The sequence below is a fragment of the Malaclemys terrapin genome, chromosome 3 (assembly GCF_027887155.1).
Source record: "Malaclemys terrapin pileata isolate rMalTer1 chromosome 3, rMalTer1.hap1, whole genome shotgun sequence".
Lineage (NCBI taxonomy): Eukaryota > Metazoa > Chordata > Testudines > Emydidae > Malaclemys > Malaclemys terrapin.
Window position 1 is genome coordinate 81,513,086 of NC_071507.1, and position 18,033 is coordinate 81,531,118.

The 18,033-nt window shown below is 42.6% G+C and overlaps 1 protein-coding gene across 2 annotated transcripts in view; it reads right to left on the minus strand.

The window, feature by feature from the left end:
* Positions 1 to 12,881: 12,881 nt before the first annotated feature.
* FAM120B (family with sequence similarity 120B) overlaps positions 12,882 to 18,033 on the minus strand; it is an 85,555-nt gene continuing 80,403 nt past the window's right edge. For both annotated transcript variants that reach the window (XM_054023583.1, XM_054023584.1), the window contains exon 11: positions 12,882 to 14,772. In XM_054023583.1, coding sequence (XP_053879558.1) covers positions 14,760 to 14,772 — 13 coding nt within the window. In that variant the 3' untranslated portion in view covers positions 12,882 to 14,759. The remainder of the gene's footprint in view (positions 14,773 to 18,033) is intronic.

The following is an 18,033-nucleotide window of genomic DNA, read 5'->3' on the forward strand; positions in this document are numbered from 1 at the left end:
AGCAAGCAAAACTTAGCAAAGGAATTAAACACATATCACTTAATGTGCTAGTTTTACTTGTGAAATCATATTTAATAAACCTAAGGTCAACACAGAAAGAATGATTGGAGCAAATATATTGTAAAACTTCTGACAGTCAGCAGATCTTGAAAGATTCCTGAATTATTTTTGAAATATGGAAACCTTGGTCTAAGCTTATTATTTATGTCTTAAAGTTGTATACTGCTGCTCATCACCATACTATCCGAGTGCCTTCCATATAAAATAAACACAATAACAAAGTTCCTAGTTTCAGAGTAACAGCCGTAAGTGGGCTGTAGTCCACGAAAGCTTATGCTCTAATAAATTTGTTAGTCTCTAAGGTGCCACAAGTACTAAAGTTCCTAGTGGATTTCAAAGAGTCTCTGGCATTGCTTTATGAGGTGAAAACTCTGTGTAGGCTAGGGGGGAATTTTTGATAAGGCAGGTTGGGAGTAAAAGGAGTGTTTGAATTGCAAGTGTCACTTAGGGTGGAAAGACTTTCTCAGAGAGGAAGGCTGTGCAACATTTCCTCAAGATAGTCAGACTGTGTTGGTCTTCTTATTGTGCTCAGCAAGCTGTATAATTATATGTGATGTTTTTCTATAAAAATATACAATGTAGGTATAGTTTTAATACAGGCATACCTCAAACACTGAATAAACTTTACAAAAAATAACACCCCCTCCATCCCCAGAGTGAAATGTAGATCAGATGATAAAGAAAGGAATCAATGGGCAATTAAACCAGAAGGCAACGATGAATATCAAAAGACATCATCATCTACATTTAAATCCTACTAGATGAGCTGCATCTTAAACACAAATGAAAATTAAATGTCCTCAATGTAAATACAGAGCCAGCTGGGACTCTTGAATAAAAGGAGTTCAGATCTGATAAACTTAACTCCTCTGTGGTTACTTTGAGTTCAACCATCAGTGTTCAAAAGGGGATAAAGAGTAGCAACATTTCATAGCCGAGTTTTAAAAATTAGGGATGATTTTACCAAAACATTAAGATATTATGCAGTGCTGAGCCACTGATAATGTAATATCTTAAAGTCACAACTGGGGGCAACGCTGCTTTTACATTCCAGTTTTGATCTCCTAGTAAAAGAGTCAAAAGGTCAGGCAGCAGTTGGATGCTGGGTGCTGCCTCCATAGTCTTCCAGACATCCAAAAGCGTTTGATCACTGGGCATTGCCAAATGGCATGTATCCAAGCTGTTTTTTGTGTTTTACATTTTTCACAAGCCAGAGGGGCGTTTCCTGTGCAACCCAGCAGAGAGAAATGGAGATCCATACATCTTAAATATCAACTTTGATAGAAGTTAAAATGGCTGGCTTGGAAATGAAACTAAATGTATATGACGATTCACACCTATTCAGTAGTAACATACTGAATCAGACTCCCTTAAAATGGTATTTTATTTGCTCTGCTCCTTTGTGAACACTAGTACTAATAGCTTTCATATAAAATCAGCCAATTAATGGCATAATGGCTAATTAGGGACAGATGGGAATAACTGACACAACAATACAAAAGAGGAAATGTACATAAAAATTGTATGTATCCCTACCCTCATCCCCTTTGATTTCCTCTTTTTTCTTTGACCTGTATGCTCTTCAGGTCAGGGACCATATCCTTCTATATGTGCACTGGCCCAGCACAATGAGCCCCCAGCCCTGATGGCACCTTTAGGTGCTACTGCAAAACAAGTATCATATGATAACAGTAAAAGAGGAGATGAGATTTTATTGATGATGTTTATACAAAACACACCTTACCGACTAGTGAAACGTGACTAACAGCAAACTTATAGTCAGTTTAGGTTCAAGCTTTACCATCAGAGATACTCAATCCTGTACAGGGGAACACACTGTCTTCTCATTTCCTGCAATGTTTGTAGCATATTGAGATAAACAAAGCATAAAACAGAAGTTGAGATTCAAGGCCGGCTCCAGGCACCAGCCGAGCAAGCTCGTGCTTGGGGCGGCAGATTTCAAAGGGCGGCATTCCATCTAATCCTCTCTTCTTTCTCTTTTTTTTTGGTTTTGTTTTGTTTTGCGCTTCACCGCTTTGGCTGCCCCTGCAGGTTTTTTTCTTTTTGGTTTATTGCTCCCGCCACCCTGTAGGAGGCGGAGGAGGGGAGCACCCTGCATCAAGCCCGGTAGGGCAGCCCGTGTCCTTCCCTACCTGCTGAACGGAGCGGCACGGAGCCCTCCCAGCAGGCGGCGCAGCAGGAGGGGCCTTGTGGCAAGCGCACCGCTTAAGGAAGCCCTGGCCACCCCCTTTCTCTCTCCCCCCACCGCTAGCCAGGGTGTGAACTCCACTGCCGGGAGTCTGCAGGGCCAGGAGACCCCCTGCACCGACTGCCCCGTAGGTATTTTTTTTTTTTTCTTCACCGCTCCGGCAGGCGGGCCAGTTTGTTGTCCCCCCCGCCCGCCGCTCCGTCCAGGGGCAGGTTTGTTTCCCCCCCTCCTTTGCTGCTCCGGCCTGCCAGTTTGTCCCCCTTCCCTTTGCTGCTCCGGCCGGCCAGTTTGTTCTCCCCCCTCACCGCTCCGGCCGGGGGCAGGTTTGTTTCCCGGGCCCCCCCTTTTGCCGCTCCGGCCGGTTTGTTGTCTCCCCCCTCCTCCGGCTGGGGGCAGGTTTGTTTGCCGCCCCGCCCCCTCCCCCCGGCTGCTCCGGCCAGCCGAGCGTTTTTTGCTTTGGGTGGCAAAAAAGCCAGAGCAGGCCCTGTTGAGATTACTACAATTGAGGTCCTCTCCACACTACAACTGCAATCATGTTAGAGTACCTAGTTATAACACTGTTGAGCCCTAACCATGCTATAACACAGACTCTCGCAACGAGTTCTATGCAGGCAAATCCCTGCACTCATGTGGAACTCGTTGCAGGATCAGAGCAGCATGTGGTTTTACCTGTGTAAACTAGACAAAGATATATTTATTACTCATTCATTTACTTTGATGTATACACTCATTTCATAAAATGGAACCACCTGTCCTTTACTCTGGGTATTCCTTCACTCATTAAAAAATACAGTTATAGAAACAAACTACTTCAATAACAGCACTTTGCTCAATTATTTACATACAGCAAAACCCAGCAGCTGAATGCATACTGAAGATCTTTATGACCTCTCACCAGAGTCCTCATAATCCCACACAGCCAGGGAAAACAAACAGGCCTTGCAATATGCCCTGAAAGTTAGTAAGGCAGGACTATTTCACACCAGTACGGAGTGAGTTACAAAGCTCATAGAGAATGTCCTGCTAGCGGCCAATCTCTCTTATACAAGTGGGGCTCCAGCACACGTCCCTCTGCTGATCATAATTGTGGCAGTATGGTCCAGGAAGAGAGGTGGTCTTCTAGATAAGTAGGTTCCAGGCTGTTTAGGGCTTTATAGGTCAAAACCAACACCTTATGCACTACCTGGGGCCTGGTCTACACTACCAACTTAGGTCAATGTAACCTGTCTTGCATTGACCTAGTTGTGCATGTGTCTACACTTAAATTTGTCTGCCACTGATGTAAGCTCTCCACTACACTGACATAGTAACACCACTTCCCAGAGCAGCATTGAGCCATGGTTGATGTACTGAGGTCAACACTGAGGTGTGAATGTAGAAGATCCTACCTATGTCAACCTTAACAGTCCTCCAGCAGCTGTCCCACAATGCCCGACAGTGACTGTTCTGGTCACAATTGTGAATTCCACTGCCCATGGAGACAGGAAGCAAACCCCCATTTTAAAACCCCCTGTGAATTTTTGAAATGCTTTTTCCCGATTGTTCATGTTGGGGAGCAACCTAGCAGCTCTCCACTGTTGTGTGCAACTATGCACCTCACCACGCTGGCTACATGTTCCAGATGCTTTCCAGACTGGACGGGAGATATTGGCTCTCCTGGGCCCGTGGGGAGAACAGGCAGTGCAAGGGGAGCTATGGACCAGCCATAGCAACATAGGCATCTATGAGCAGATTGCACAGGGTATGCAGAAGAAGGGTCTGACAGGGATCAGCAGCAGTGCCGCATAAAAGCGAAGGAGGCCAGGGAGGCCCAACAGTCGATCCACCGCCAAGCCTCAGACCTGCTGCTGTTACAAAGAGCTGCATACCATACTTGGCAGAGACCCCACAGACCACCATTGATACATCTGAGGAGCCCGAGTCACAGGTCCCTGCCGTGAACAGCAAGGAGGAGGAAAAGGAGGAGGATGGGGGACATGCGACTGTGGACTGCAGCTGTGCCGTGAGCCAGGACCTGTTTGAGATTCCAGTTTAGTCCAGTCAGTCCCGGCTGTCGAGTACGGGAGAGCCTGATGCAGGGGAAGGACCCTCTCGTAAGTGCGTTATTGTATTTCCCATTACAATGATGTATTGATGATGACTGCAGGACACTTTTCATTAATTTACTTGTATTAGAAGAAGTAGCTGTACAACAAAGACAGGTAGTGTTATTTGCTTTTCATTCCCCTGTGGAGTTAGGCAAGGGGGGGGTCATATGGAGCAGTTTGTTTATGTACACAGGGATGTCCCTTGAATGCTTCTGAGAGATCTCGATGAAACTTTCATGGACGTACTCTGCAATCCCCTCCCAAAGGTTTCTATGGATGGCTGCCTTATTTCTTCCTCTGTGGTAAGACAATTTCCTCATGCCAGTCAGCAATAACTTCAGCAGGTACCATTAGAGTACACAGGCTAGCAGGATATGGGTCTGGGCAGCTTTGGTTCAGAACTCCAATCTTGTGAGTAAATCTACCAAAAGCACATTCAACTGTCATTCTGTCCCTGCTCAGACTGTAGTTGACTTTTTCCTTGGTGCTGTCGAGGTGGTTGTTGTACAGCTTCATGAGCCAAGAGAACGAGGGTTAGGCTGGGTGCCCCAGGATCACTACTGGCATTTCAACATTGCCAATGTAATCCACTGGTTGGGAAAGAAAGTCCCTGCTTGCAACTTTCTAAACAGTCCTGGGTTCTTAAAGATGCAAGTGTCATACACCTCCCGTGAGCAGCACGTTCCTGCTGAGTGCTTCATAAATATAGAAAAAATAGTTTTCTGTTGACGTACTCTGTGGCAAGGTGGTCTGGTGCCAAAATAGAGATATGCGTGCTATCTATTGCTCCACCATATCTTAGGAACCCCATTGCTGCAAATCTATCCATTATGTTCTGCACATTGCTGAGAGTCACAATCCTGCATAGCAGGAGATGATTACTGGCCCTGCACACTTGGGCCAGACAATGGCTCCTACAGTGGATTTTCCAACTCCAAAATAATCAGTAGCAATATGGTGTTGCAAGTTTCCACAGTATAATCACCACTTGCTTTTCCACTGACAATGCATCAATCATTTTGTTGTCCTTGTGCTGGCGGGCTGGGGCGAGCTAAGTACACAGACCAGGAACGTGGTCTTGTGCATCCAAAAGTTCTGCATACACTGCTTGTCATCCCAAGCTTGCATTACAATGCGATCCCACCACGGGCCCAGAAGCAGAGCTCTACTATTTGCAGCTGCTCCGGAAACACCAACAACTTGAATTGTTCCTCCCTACATCCCACAGCAATCTCCCTCCAGGAAATCGTCATATTCCACGGCTCTTCTTGCAGCTCTGAACATACTACAGGATTGTGTGTCCCGTGCTTGCAACGCTCATGGCAATAGTGCATAGCTGTCTGGGTTCCATGCTTTTGTCAGAGGTGGCAGACAGCGACAAGTCCTGCATGAGTTCATGGGATTTTAAAAATAGGTGCAAAAATTATGGGGCAGGAATGGCATTATGGGGTGGAGAAAGTTGCATGATGGGAACTTGACCTCACAGTCCCAGCACAACTCATTTCTGGCCCATCACACATTGCCAAAACTTCCAAAAAGGCAGCACGCTGGATGGTGACGAGTTGCACATTGGGATATCTATCCATGATGCACTGCACTGTGCTTCAAAACAAGCACTACTGGTGAGTATGTGCAGCACCGAAGCAAAGAGAGAAGTATACATGCACACAAGCGACATACTAACTGTGGAGGTTTTATGCCCATGTAATTTGTGTCTGCAAAGTCTGTAGACGTGTCCTGGAAGTATGTCTATGCTACTGCAGCACAGCTACAACATTACAACCACATTATTGTAGCATAGCTCCTGAAACTAGGAGTACTGGGGGTGCAACAGCACCTCCTGGCTTGAAGTGGTTTCCATCATATACAGGATTTACTGTTTGGTTCAACAGCTTTCAGCACACCCCCAATGTATAAATTGTTCCAGCATCCCTGTACTGTAGTGTAGATTCTTGCTACAGTGATGGAAAGCGTTTTTCCATTGCTGTAGTTAATCCACCCCCTCAAGAGGTGGTAGCTAAGGTATCGAATTCTCCGATAGACCTAGTGGTGCCTACACTAGAGCTTAGGTCGGTTTAACTACATCTCTCGGGGGGGGGGGGGGGGAGATTTGACATAGTTAGGTTGACCTAAGTTTTAGGTGTAGAGCAGGCCTGAGAATTAATAGGCAGCCAGTACAGATCCAAAAGCACTAGTTTAATGGTATCCCCCAAAGATGTAACCTGTAACATTTCAGTTCCTTCAGTTTCTCAATAGATTTGAAGTGTAGCGCCACATAGAGTGCACTTCAGTAGCCTAATCTGGAGGTGACAAAGGTGTGGATGACAGTTGCACATTTCATATCTGAAAGAAATTAATGCAATCTCCTGGCCATACAGAGATGAAAAAAAGCTGATCTATCTGTAGCTGCTACCTGATCTTCTAATAGTAGCTGGGAGTCCACCCAATCTCTTAGATTGCACACCTGCTCCACAAATGGCAGGGGAGCTCACGCCAAACACAGGGAGTGATATTAGAGAGCAAGAGAAAAGTTTGTCTTATTCAAAGGAATCTTGTTTATATAAAATTGAATAAATCCAAGAGTTTAGAGACAGTCATAGTTAACAGGTTCACATGCAGTGAGATTTAGATGCAATGGACCTTTTTCAGGGCCTGAGGAACAGAGCTGGATGAAGTATTAGCAGTAAGCCAGCAGCACTGGATGTATTTTTCTAAACCTAATTTTTGAAATTAGAGCTGTCAAACGATTAAAAAAAAATCACAATTAGTTGCAAGATAAAAATAATCACGATTAATGGCCGTTTTAATCGCACTGTTAAACAATAATAGAATACCATTTATTTAAATATTTTTGGATGTTTTCTCCATTTTCAAATATATTGATTTCAATTACAACACAGAATACAAAGTGTATAGTGCTCACTGTTATTTTTTATTACAAATATTTTCATTGTAAAAAAAAGATAAACAAAAGAAACAGTATTTTTCAATTCACCTCATACAAGTACTGCAGTGCAATGTCTTTATCGTGAAAGTGCAACTTACAATGTAAAATTATTTAAAAAATTATATAACTGCACTGAAAGAGCCTACAAGCCCACTCAGTCCTACTTCTTGTTCAGCCAGTCACTAAATCAAACAAGTTTGTTTACATTGATCGGAGATAATGCTGCCCTCTTCTTATTTACGTCATCTGAAAGTGAAAACAGGTTGTAGCCGGCGTTGCAAGATATTTACGTACCAGAGATACTAAACATTTGTATGTCCCTTCATGCTTCAACCACCATTCCAGAGGACATGCATCCATGCTGACGACGGGTTCTGCTTGATAATGATCCAAAGCAGTGCAGACTGACGCATGTTCATTTTCAACATCTGAATCAGATGCCACCATCAGAATGTTGATTTTCTTTTTTGATGGTTCAGGTTCTGTAGTTTCTGCATTGGAGTGTTGGCTTTTAAGACTTCTGATAGCATGTTTCATACCTCGTCCCTCTCAGATTTTGGAAGGCACTTCAGATTCTTAAACCTTGTCAAGTGCTGTAGCTATCTTTAGAAATCTCGTATTGGTTCCTTCTTTGTGTTTTGTCAAATCTGCAGTGAAAAATGTTCTTAAATTGAACAACATGTGCTGGATCGTCATCTGCGACTGTCTTAACATGAAATACATGGCTGAATGCGGGTAAAACCACAGAGCAGGAGACATACAATTCTCCCCCAAGGAGTTCAGTCACAAATTTAATTAACATATTTTTTAACGAGCGTCATCAGCATAGAAGCATGTCCTTTGGAATGTTGGCTGAAGCATGAAGGGACATATGACTGTTTAGCCAGGATTGGCTACAGGCATTATCTTTGGTGTAAGAACTAGGGTACCACTTGATCTGGGGTAAATAAACTGATCTCTTGGGACTGGAGGCAACCTGAATATTTTGTGATTTTTTGTGTAAGGGATCATTTGTCACTAACTACAGCTTACCTGGGTAGCAAGATAGACTGGAGAGTCGAAGAGAACTATCTGTGACTCCATGGTAAGACTGTTATAGTGATCCAGGAGTTCACATTGTTACTGGCTTGGTGAAATCTAATTTCGGTACATACCACCAGTTTGGGGTGTCTGGCATGTTTTTGACAGTCTGCCCTGAGGTAGGCACTCACTGTCATAAGCCATTTCAGACAATTGCCTAGTCTTGGCAGGATTCACATGCCTCAGGGTCAGTTGGGTTTATAGTGCATAACCCCAGAGCTGTTAAAAGTATAGATTTGATAGTGAGGGTTTTTAAGGGTTAAAGGTTAGTCCCAATGAGTGAATCACAGTCATATGAGGGTCTTGATACAAAAGCCATGGAGCATTTGTGCTTGCACAGAGGACTATCCTTTAAAAGGCAAACCCCACATCAGGAACTGAGAGATTTGCTCATAAGCTTTGACCAAACATCCAAAAGCCCCTGCAGCCCCAGACACTGGAAGGAAACTGGCCAGACTGGAACACCTGGAAGCCTAGAAAGAATGTGAACGTGAAATAATGATGGCAGAGCTGTGGATCTGGGAACTGTGGCTGAGGAGAAAGCCAACCAATGACACATGGAACATATGGCAGCAGTCAAAGCCAAGGCTGAAATGAAGAAGAAAGCCCACAACACCAAAGATGCATGGAACAACTAGTGGCTGAGGTAGAGTGACCAGATGTCCCGATTTTATAGGGACAGTCCTGATTTTGGGGTCTTTTTCTTATATAGGCTCCTATTACCCCCCAATCCCTGTCCCGATTTTTCACATTTGCTGTCTGGTCACCCTAGGCTGAGGAGAGAACTCACGCATTGCAGCTCAAATACTGGGGCAGCAAAAGCAGCAGCCTCAACTAGTGAGTCCATCCCCACCCAGTACCAGGGAGTGGGAGAAAGCTTGCCCCATTTATCAAGAGACTGACTGTATTGTAAGAGACCTTTGAGAGACCATGTGGGGGCCACAAGATTCCAGAGGATAAGTGCATGCCAATCCTTCTGACCAGATTAACTGGGAAGGCAAGACAAGTTTTTAATTATATGGAGGAGAGTGATGCTAAGGTATATAAGACAGTTAAAGGAAATGTATTGAAAAGGTTTAAGATTACCCCTGAGTCCTATTGATTGAAATATAAAAATCTTAAGATGTTTGACAAAATCAGTCATGCTGAATATGTGCATAAGATGTATAATTTTATGAGTAAATGACTAATGGAGTGAGGCTGAAGGTAACTATGAAAAACTGTTTGATACGAAGGTGCAAGAACAATTGCTGTGGATAGTCACTGATGAGGTACAAGTGGCCATCTGTGACAAAAAACTTTCCACGGTTTTGGAGGCAGCAGAAATTGTTGATGAATATAAACGGAGACAGCATGACAGTAGTATCTAGCTCTTCTATAGTGCTTTTCATCCATCAATCTCAAAGTGCTTTACAAAGGTGGCCAGATTCATTATCCCCGTTTTACAGATGGGGAAACAGGCACCAGGAGGAAAGTGACTTGCCTAAGGTCACCCAGCAAAGTAGTGGCAGAGCCAGGAATTGAACCCAAATCTCCTGAGTCACAGCCTGGTGCCTATCTACTTTTCCCCTCACCTCCTTTTCTATGCACTCCCTATCCGTGGCCCCACAAAGTCACGGGACCTCCTGGTCAACCTCCTCTTGGCCCTGGCTAAAATGGCCATCTGTCAAACCAGGGAGAGAAGATTGGCCGATGGAGACTCCTGTGACTGTGGGGCCTGTTTCCGATCCTCTGTCCGTACACGTATCTGGGCAGAGTTCCTTTGGGTGGCATCCACTGGCTCCCTTGACGCCTTCGAGGAGCAGTGGGCGCTGTCTGGGGTTCTCTGCTCGGTGTCCCCATCAGGTTCCCTTCTTTTGACCCTCTGACCGCACTCCTGTCCCTGTTATTTCATTAGTTGTCCCCCGAAATCAGTTGGTTTTCAGGTCCTGTAGATCCTCCCCTTAGGCTGCGGGGGGATCCTTTAGCAGTGGGCGGGCGGAAGCCAATAGGTACTAGGCAACACTGCCTTAAAGAAGGCGAACCTACCCAGCAAAACAAACCAGGGCTCTTATTGTGCAATTGATATAGCACTGGCGCAGCAGTTCACACACGTGCTATCTGTTGCAGAATTGGGTCCTAAGTGTCTACTCTCCTTATACCTAATGGACCCAATTCACCACTGTGTTAGACCATTTTTATGCTGGTATAACTCCACCTAACTGGCATAAAAGTGGAGAAAAGTTTTGGTGAATCAGGCCCAATCTATCCAATTTGCTACACAGAGGAGTGAGAGAGAGGAGTAGGAAGCCTTACAGATATCACAATCTCCATTATGATGACAAAAAATTCTTAAACTGCTTGAAGTCCAGATGAAAAATTAATTACAAAAATGGACCCTTCTCAATAACATGTTGCCAGGGCTGGCGTTAGACTTGCTGGCACCTGGGGCCAAAGCCAAAGCCTGAGCCCCACTGCCTGGGGCCAAAGCCCAAGGGCTTCTGACCTGGTTGCCAGGGCTCAGGTTACAGGCCCCTTGCCTGGGGCTGAAGCCCTTGGGCTTCAGCTCCCCCCCCGCTCCGCCCAGGGCAGTGGGGCTTGGGCTTTGGTGCCCCTCTGGCCCAGGGTAGCAGGGCTCAGGCTTCAATCCCCCCCTCCTGGGGTCATGTAGTAATTTTTGTTGTCAAAAGGGGGTCACAGTGCAATGAAGTTTGAGAACCCCTGACACATAAATAAACTGGGTGCCATCTGCTGGTGCTTAAGAGTGTTCAAATGCCACATAGTTTATGATGAGTTTCAGAGTAACAGCCGTGTTAGTCTGTATCCGCAAAAAGAAGAACAGGAGTACTTGTGGCACCTTAGAGACTAACAAATTTATTAGAGCATAAGCTTTCGTGGACTACAGCCCACAAACAAAAGCTTTTAAAATGCTTGTATTTTGAGTGAAGGTAAATTGTGGTAACTGTTCGGTTATTTACCTCCTTAAAAGCAATAATGTTAATAAGTTGAGCGACTTCAAGTTAAGATGAACTTGGTGCTGAATTGCGTGACTGGGAATCAGATCTGGGTCTATTCTTAGCTCTTCTCCAGTGTGACCGTAGGTGCTTCGTATCTCTGAGTGGGAGTTTCACAATTTGTAAAATGGGAATAATGCACACCTATCGGACAATGGTGGGGTGAGGGCTAAACTCAATGTTTTACAACACTCAGATTCCAAGTAATGTAATAAAATAGAAATCACCTAGGTAAAGTGAGCGATGGCCAATGAATTCATGCCAGTCTGTCTGTCTGTCTGTCACTATCAATGACAAGACCTCCTCTCTATTAAAGACTACACTGGTACAAGCTGACTCAGTCACTGATGATCAGTGGTATATTCTTCTCCCATTTGCCATTAAAAGGACAGCAGACATATAAGCAAACAATATCAGTGAATGATTTGTTTATTTCTTAAAATACAGCTGCATATTTTAGACTTGTTCAAGTAATTAGCAATTTAACAGTTTGTGGAATAAGAATTTTTTTCCTTGTATTTTTCTCCTCCAGAATTACACCTCTTCAATTCCAGTTCCAAACTGCTGTGTCAGGGATGGTCTAGAATAGATAATACTTAGTCTTGCATCAGTGCAGGGGACTGGATTAGATGACCTACTGAGGACCCTTCCAGTCCTATATTTCTACAATTCTATGTCTTTCACCTGTGGTACAGCTCCTTCTTCCTCCCAAGGCTCAAGGCATCCCAGGTGGGCAACACTGTCAGGTTACAAAATCTGTCGCCCAGGCATTGAGGGGGGCAGTCAAATGTATATCTTCAGGAAGGCCATTTTTCTCTTGTGTGATTACCTTTTCTTGTCCATGGGCCTCACATAGCTATGACTAGCCTTGGTTAGGAGGGCAGAAACAAAGCACTCTAACACAAGCTAATCCTCTTTGGACAGGAGCACAGCACCTGCATGGAACTCCTGATCCAAACCCATGATTACTAAGGAGAAAAAAAATCTTTTGCTTAGAAGTCTGGATAATTAGCAGCTTCTGGCTATGGTCCAGCATAAGAAGAAAAATGTCAACATAGAGTGACTTTACATCTCATTGGCAATTCTTAAAAAGTGCCCAATCTTAGCACAGCAAAAGCTCCCACTAAATTCATGTTTAATTTTAGTTTACAACCACTTCATCTCTTGAGGCCACTAGAAGTCCTGGAAGATCCTGATGTAAGAATAGCTACAAAATACTGACACACAATTAGATTTTTTTTTAAAGCACCATTGCATATAATGAGGTTCCTGAAACTAGTGATCTTTGAATATGCCCACATTTCTACATTCTCCCAAAAGGTTTGAATAAATAGCAGGTAGTACATTTAAAAAGAAAGTGAATAGCTGGTAGGAAAATATGGCAGGACTGCCCCACCCATAATCATATCATCCTCAGGAAGCAAATTGGACAAAAATAGTGTCATATTTAAACAAAGTGAAATCAGCATCAGTTTTTTTTTTTAATAGAATTAAAAATGCTGGGCTATTGTCAATTATTTATTTAGCTGTGTTGTATTTATGTCACAGTACATTTATTGTATTTCAGACAATAAAATACATATGAGAAAATCATAGTACCACATTATGTACAAATGACAGCATGTTTATGTTTAGAGAATTCAGAGATTAGATGGGAAAAACTCAATGGATAGTTGGCTCAAAAGTAGACATCTGCACAAGACCTAAGGCATGACAGCAACAGAGCTAACTAGTACCAGAATTAACTAAAAACTAGCAACTACTAATCTGTAATCATTGTACCATAAGGATAACAAATTTCTACAGTAGCTATGGAATTAATTTGTTAATAATCCTTAACGTTAGAAATAAACCTATTCTTTGAGATACAAGAAGAATGTATGTTTTTCTTCATGTCAAATATTTGTACACACAGATTTAATCTACAATATACGCCCACACATTCTATATGCACTACCCTTTATGTAATAGGGAAATCCATATGACAAATTGTAGGCCTGTGAGAAATTAATTTATGGTACATGATTGGTTGCCACACCTGTGCACTGTCCACTAATCTATATCTGGTTGGACCATTTTGAGCATTCTACACACATGTGGTAAAATCATTTCAACTGTTGTGCTTCAAATAGCTGACAAAAAATGAATTTATATGAGAAATATTTGTTTTGTCCCCCCCCCCGTTTGGAATGTCCTCCAAAACTACAGAGGCCCCAGGCCCAGGATGAGCAATATTTTCTTCTCGGTCAATGACTGGTTTAAGGTTTGATATATAGTACTGCGAAGGGCTAGAAATGGGACCATTACACAACTGAAAAGGGAAATACTAGGTTTCCCAGTAGAGACACAGCACTCATTTTTGCTCTGGAAGATCTAAGAATGATACTTTAAAGCTGTGAACAGTTTTGTGTCTAGGAAAGACATGAGTGAACTTAAAGGTATTTTTAAAGATTTCTGAAATGTATTAGCTATAATTTTCCTCTTCCTTTGAGCCACCTGACTTTACAGGCAGATAGATACTTTAAAAAACACATTTTTTGTATTTAAAGCTATCTTAAATACTTCTAAAATACTTTTTCTGTAAAAGAAGTGGCATACATAGAATGTGTGTATATGTGGCATAAAGGTTTATCTGCACTTGGTTGGGATGATTTTTTAGGGTATGTCTATGCTGCAATTAAAAGCCCACAGCTGGCCCATGCCAGTTGATGTGGGCTTCCGAGGCTCGGGCTAAGGGCTGTTTAATAGCAGTGTAGACGTTCGGGCTTGGGCTTGAGCCTGTAAGGTGGGAGGGCCCCAGAGCTTGGGCTGCAGCCTGTGTCCACGTGTCTACAGCACAGTTAAACAACCCTTAGCCCAAGCTCGAGTCAGCTGGCACAGGCCAGCCGCAGGTGTCTAATTGCAGTATAGACATATTCTTAGGCTCACTCACATCTTTACTACTTTAGATTTCCTCTAGCTCCTTCACCACATAAAGGTGGCCTCTGTTTCTGTACACATTTCCTTTACTATTAGACTTCATAACTGTCTACCTTAGGCTTTTGTAAAGTGCCCATCACTGTGGTACTGGGAATTAAATAATTCAAAATTTGCCTCAGAACACAAACACATACTCTTATAAACATTAAATTAGTAATGAAAAAAAAAGTATCAGAGGTACAAAATTAAATGGGATTGGAAATTCTGAGTGAAGTCAGGGTAATGTGTTTGTAATTAAATCCTTCCCACCACCAATTTTAAAATGTGTATTCAATCTGACATCATTTTTTTGATGGTACAATAGCAATACTGAAATGATTTTTATTATATTCAATGTATAGTATTTTATAAAAACATATCTTGTCTTCTTATCACTTTTCATTCAGTTCCAGTCAAGGACAAAGTCATCTGGGCCATCTAAAATACAAACAGCCTGTGATGGACTAAGCAAGACACAAGTATCAACATGTAAACAATTTCAAATAATAAAAATCCCTGTGAAAAGACATAGCAAACAAACTGCTCCTGTGGCCATACAAAATGAATAAAAGTGTGTTTAAAATTCCAAAGAGTATTTAGGGTAAATTTTTCAAAAATGCTTAGGAGCTTAAGGCCTGGTCTATAGAAGAAAATTAGGTTGGTTTAACTAAGTCGGTCAGGGGTATGAAAAATCCACCCCACTGAGTGGCGTTGTTAAGCCGACCTAAATCCCCGTGTAGACGGTGCTAGGTTGACTTCTTTCACCGACCTACCTATCACCTCTCTGTCAATGGGAGAATCCCTCTCGTTGGCAAAGGTAGTATCTACGCTGTAGCGCTACAGTGGCACAGCTGTACCATTGTAGCATTTTAAATGTAGACAAGCCCTTAGTCTCTTTTTCAAAAGGGTTTTGGACCCAGAATTTCAAAGGTACTTAGGTGCTTAAAGAAGCAGATAGGATTTAGAAATCCCACTAGTGCAGTGGTTCTCAACTGTGTTACCTGGGCCGCAGGTGGAAAACCACAGCACGTTCCCCTCTAACCCTCTCCTCCCCCCCCCACAGACCCTATACCCAACACCGCCCACCCAGAGACCCCTCCACAGAGTTGGGCCCGGAGCAGAGCTCTGGGTGGGGGACTGGGCGGCCTTTAGCACACAGCTGGGCCGTTTCCTTAAAATACAACCTACAGTATTTACAGACTAGAGTGGATTAATGTAAGATTCCTTGTGGCAGTTTTTACTGACATCTATGGTATAATCATTAGTCTGACTATGAGTTTAATATTTTTACTCATCCTTCAGTGATGACATTATATAGAGAGGTTTTCATAAAAGAAGATGACTAGTCCACATGTAATCAGAAAAGCATCTAATGGCTGATTAGCAATTACCTTGATTCTCTCAAACTGTTCTAAATAAACTGTAGTATATTTGGAGAAAGGAAAGGAGAAGCATAAGTCTCTCCAATACCAACAAGCATTATATGACTAATGTAAAAGTCATGTTAGGTGATCAGTTTTATGGAATTATTGCCTGGATTTTAGTGACAGTCTACGGGACTTAAAATATAAATATTATTATTAATAACAACAACAACAAAGGATTCAGGATGTTCTATAACTTCCCAAAGATTTTTCAAACATCCATAGGAAAATGTTGCTCTCATTGTTATCGTACTTGCTGGATATTATCATTTCTTTTGCTTTAAAACAGACCAATTGAAAGTCTCTGGGTCAAGATAAAAGGGGGAAAAAACAGGGGTGATGTCCCGGTAGGGCGGGGGTCTACCACAGACCATCAAATCAGGAGGAGGTGGCCGAGACATTTCTAGAACTAGTAACAGAAATATCCAAAACACAAGATCTGGCTGTAAAGGAGGATTTTGACTAACCAGAGTTCTGTTGGAAAACATACAGCAATACACAAATTTCTTGGCATGTGCTGAGGACGTCATATTTTAGAAGAAGGAGGAAGTAACTGGGGGGCAGCCATTTTAGAGTTGATTCTGACTAACAGAGGAATTGGTTGAGAATCTGATGGTTGAAGGCCATTTGGCTAAAAGTGGTCATAAAACAATAGATGTTATTATTCTAAAGAAATGAAGGAATGATAGCAGTAGAATAAATACAATGAACTTAAAAAAAACATTCTTTAACAAATTCAGAGAACTGGTAGGTAAGGTCCCATGGGAAGAAAATCTAAGAGGAAAAGGAGTTCAGGCAGCTTCTCAAGAGACATTATTAAAGGCACAACAGCAAACTACCCCAAAGCAAAGGAAAGATGGGAAGAAGAGGTCAATATAGCTCTATCAGGAGCTCTTTAATGACCTGAAAATGAAAAAGGAATCCTATAAAAATTGAAGACATGGACAAATTGCTAAAGATGACGACAAAAGAACAGAAAGGCTAAGGTACAAAATGAGTTACACCTGGCAAGGGACATAAAAGGCAATATGAAGAGGTTCTATAAATACATAAGGAGCAAAAAAGACAAAGGAAAGTGAAGAACCACTATTTAGTGGAAGGAGAGCTAATAACAGACAAATCCAAGGAGGTTGAGGTGTTTAATGGCTATTTTGCTTCAGTGTTTACTAAAAAGATTAATTGTGACCAGACACCTAACACAATTAATAATAACAAAGGGGAAGGAACACAAGCCAGAACAGGGAAAGAACACATTAGAGAATATTTTAATAAGTTAGTTGTATTCAAGTCATCAAGGTCTGACCAAATTAACACGAGGAAATTTAAGGAACTAGCTGAAGCAATCTCAGAACCAATTATCTTCAAGATCTCATGGAAGAAGGATGAGGTCCCAGAGGACTGGAGAAGGGCAAACATAGTAGCTATCTTTAAAAAAGGGAACAAAGAGATGCTAGGGAATAATAGACTAGTCAGGCCATGTCTACATTATGGGGACTATAGTGGCATAGCTAGGCCAGCATAATCCTGTAAGTAGAGGGAGCATACAGCAATAGAAGGGGGTTCTCTGCCACGGTAGATAAAGCCACCTCCCCAAGCGATAGTAGCAAGGTCAACGGAACCATTCTTCCATTGACCTTGCTGCATTTACACTGCGGGTTAGGTCAGCACAGCTTCAGTGCTCAGGGGTATGGATTTTTCACACCTCCTGATGCAGTAGGTATCTCAATCCAAATATTAAGTGCAGACAAGGCGTAAGACTAACTTCCATACCTGGGACGATACCGGGACAAACTATCAATCAATCAATTTGTAAGCACCTAGAGAATAATAGGGTGAAAAGCAACAGCCAACATGGATTTGTCAAGAGGAAATCATGCCAAATCACCTTAATTTCCTTCTTTGCCAGAGTTACTGGCCTAGTGGATGCAGGGGAGCAGTAGACGTGATTTATCTTGAATTTAGTAAGGCTTCTAACACAGTGCCACATGATGTTCTCAACTACGGAAATGTGGTCTAGATGAAATTACTATATAGTGAGTGCACAACTGTTTGGAAAATTCAAAGAGTAACTATCAATGGTTCGCTGTCAAACTGGGATGATGTATCTAGTGGGATCCACAGGCATCTGTCCTGTGTTTGGTATTATTCAATACTTTCATTAAAAATAACATGGATAATGGAGTGGAGATTATGCTTCTAAAATCTGTGGATGACACCAAGCAAGGAGGGGTTGCTAGCACTTTGAAGGACAGGATTAGAATTGAAATCAACCTTG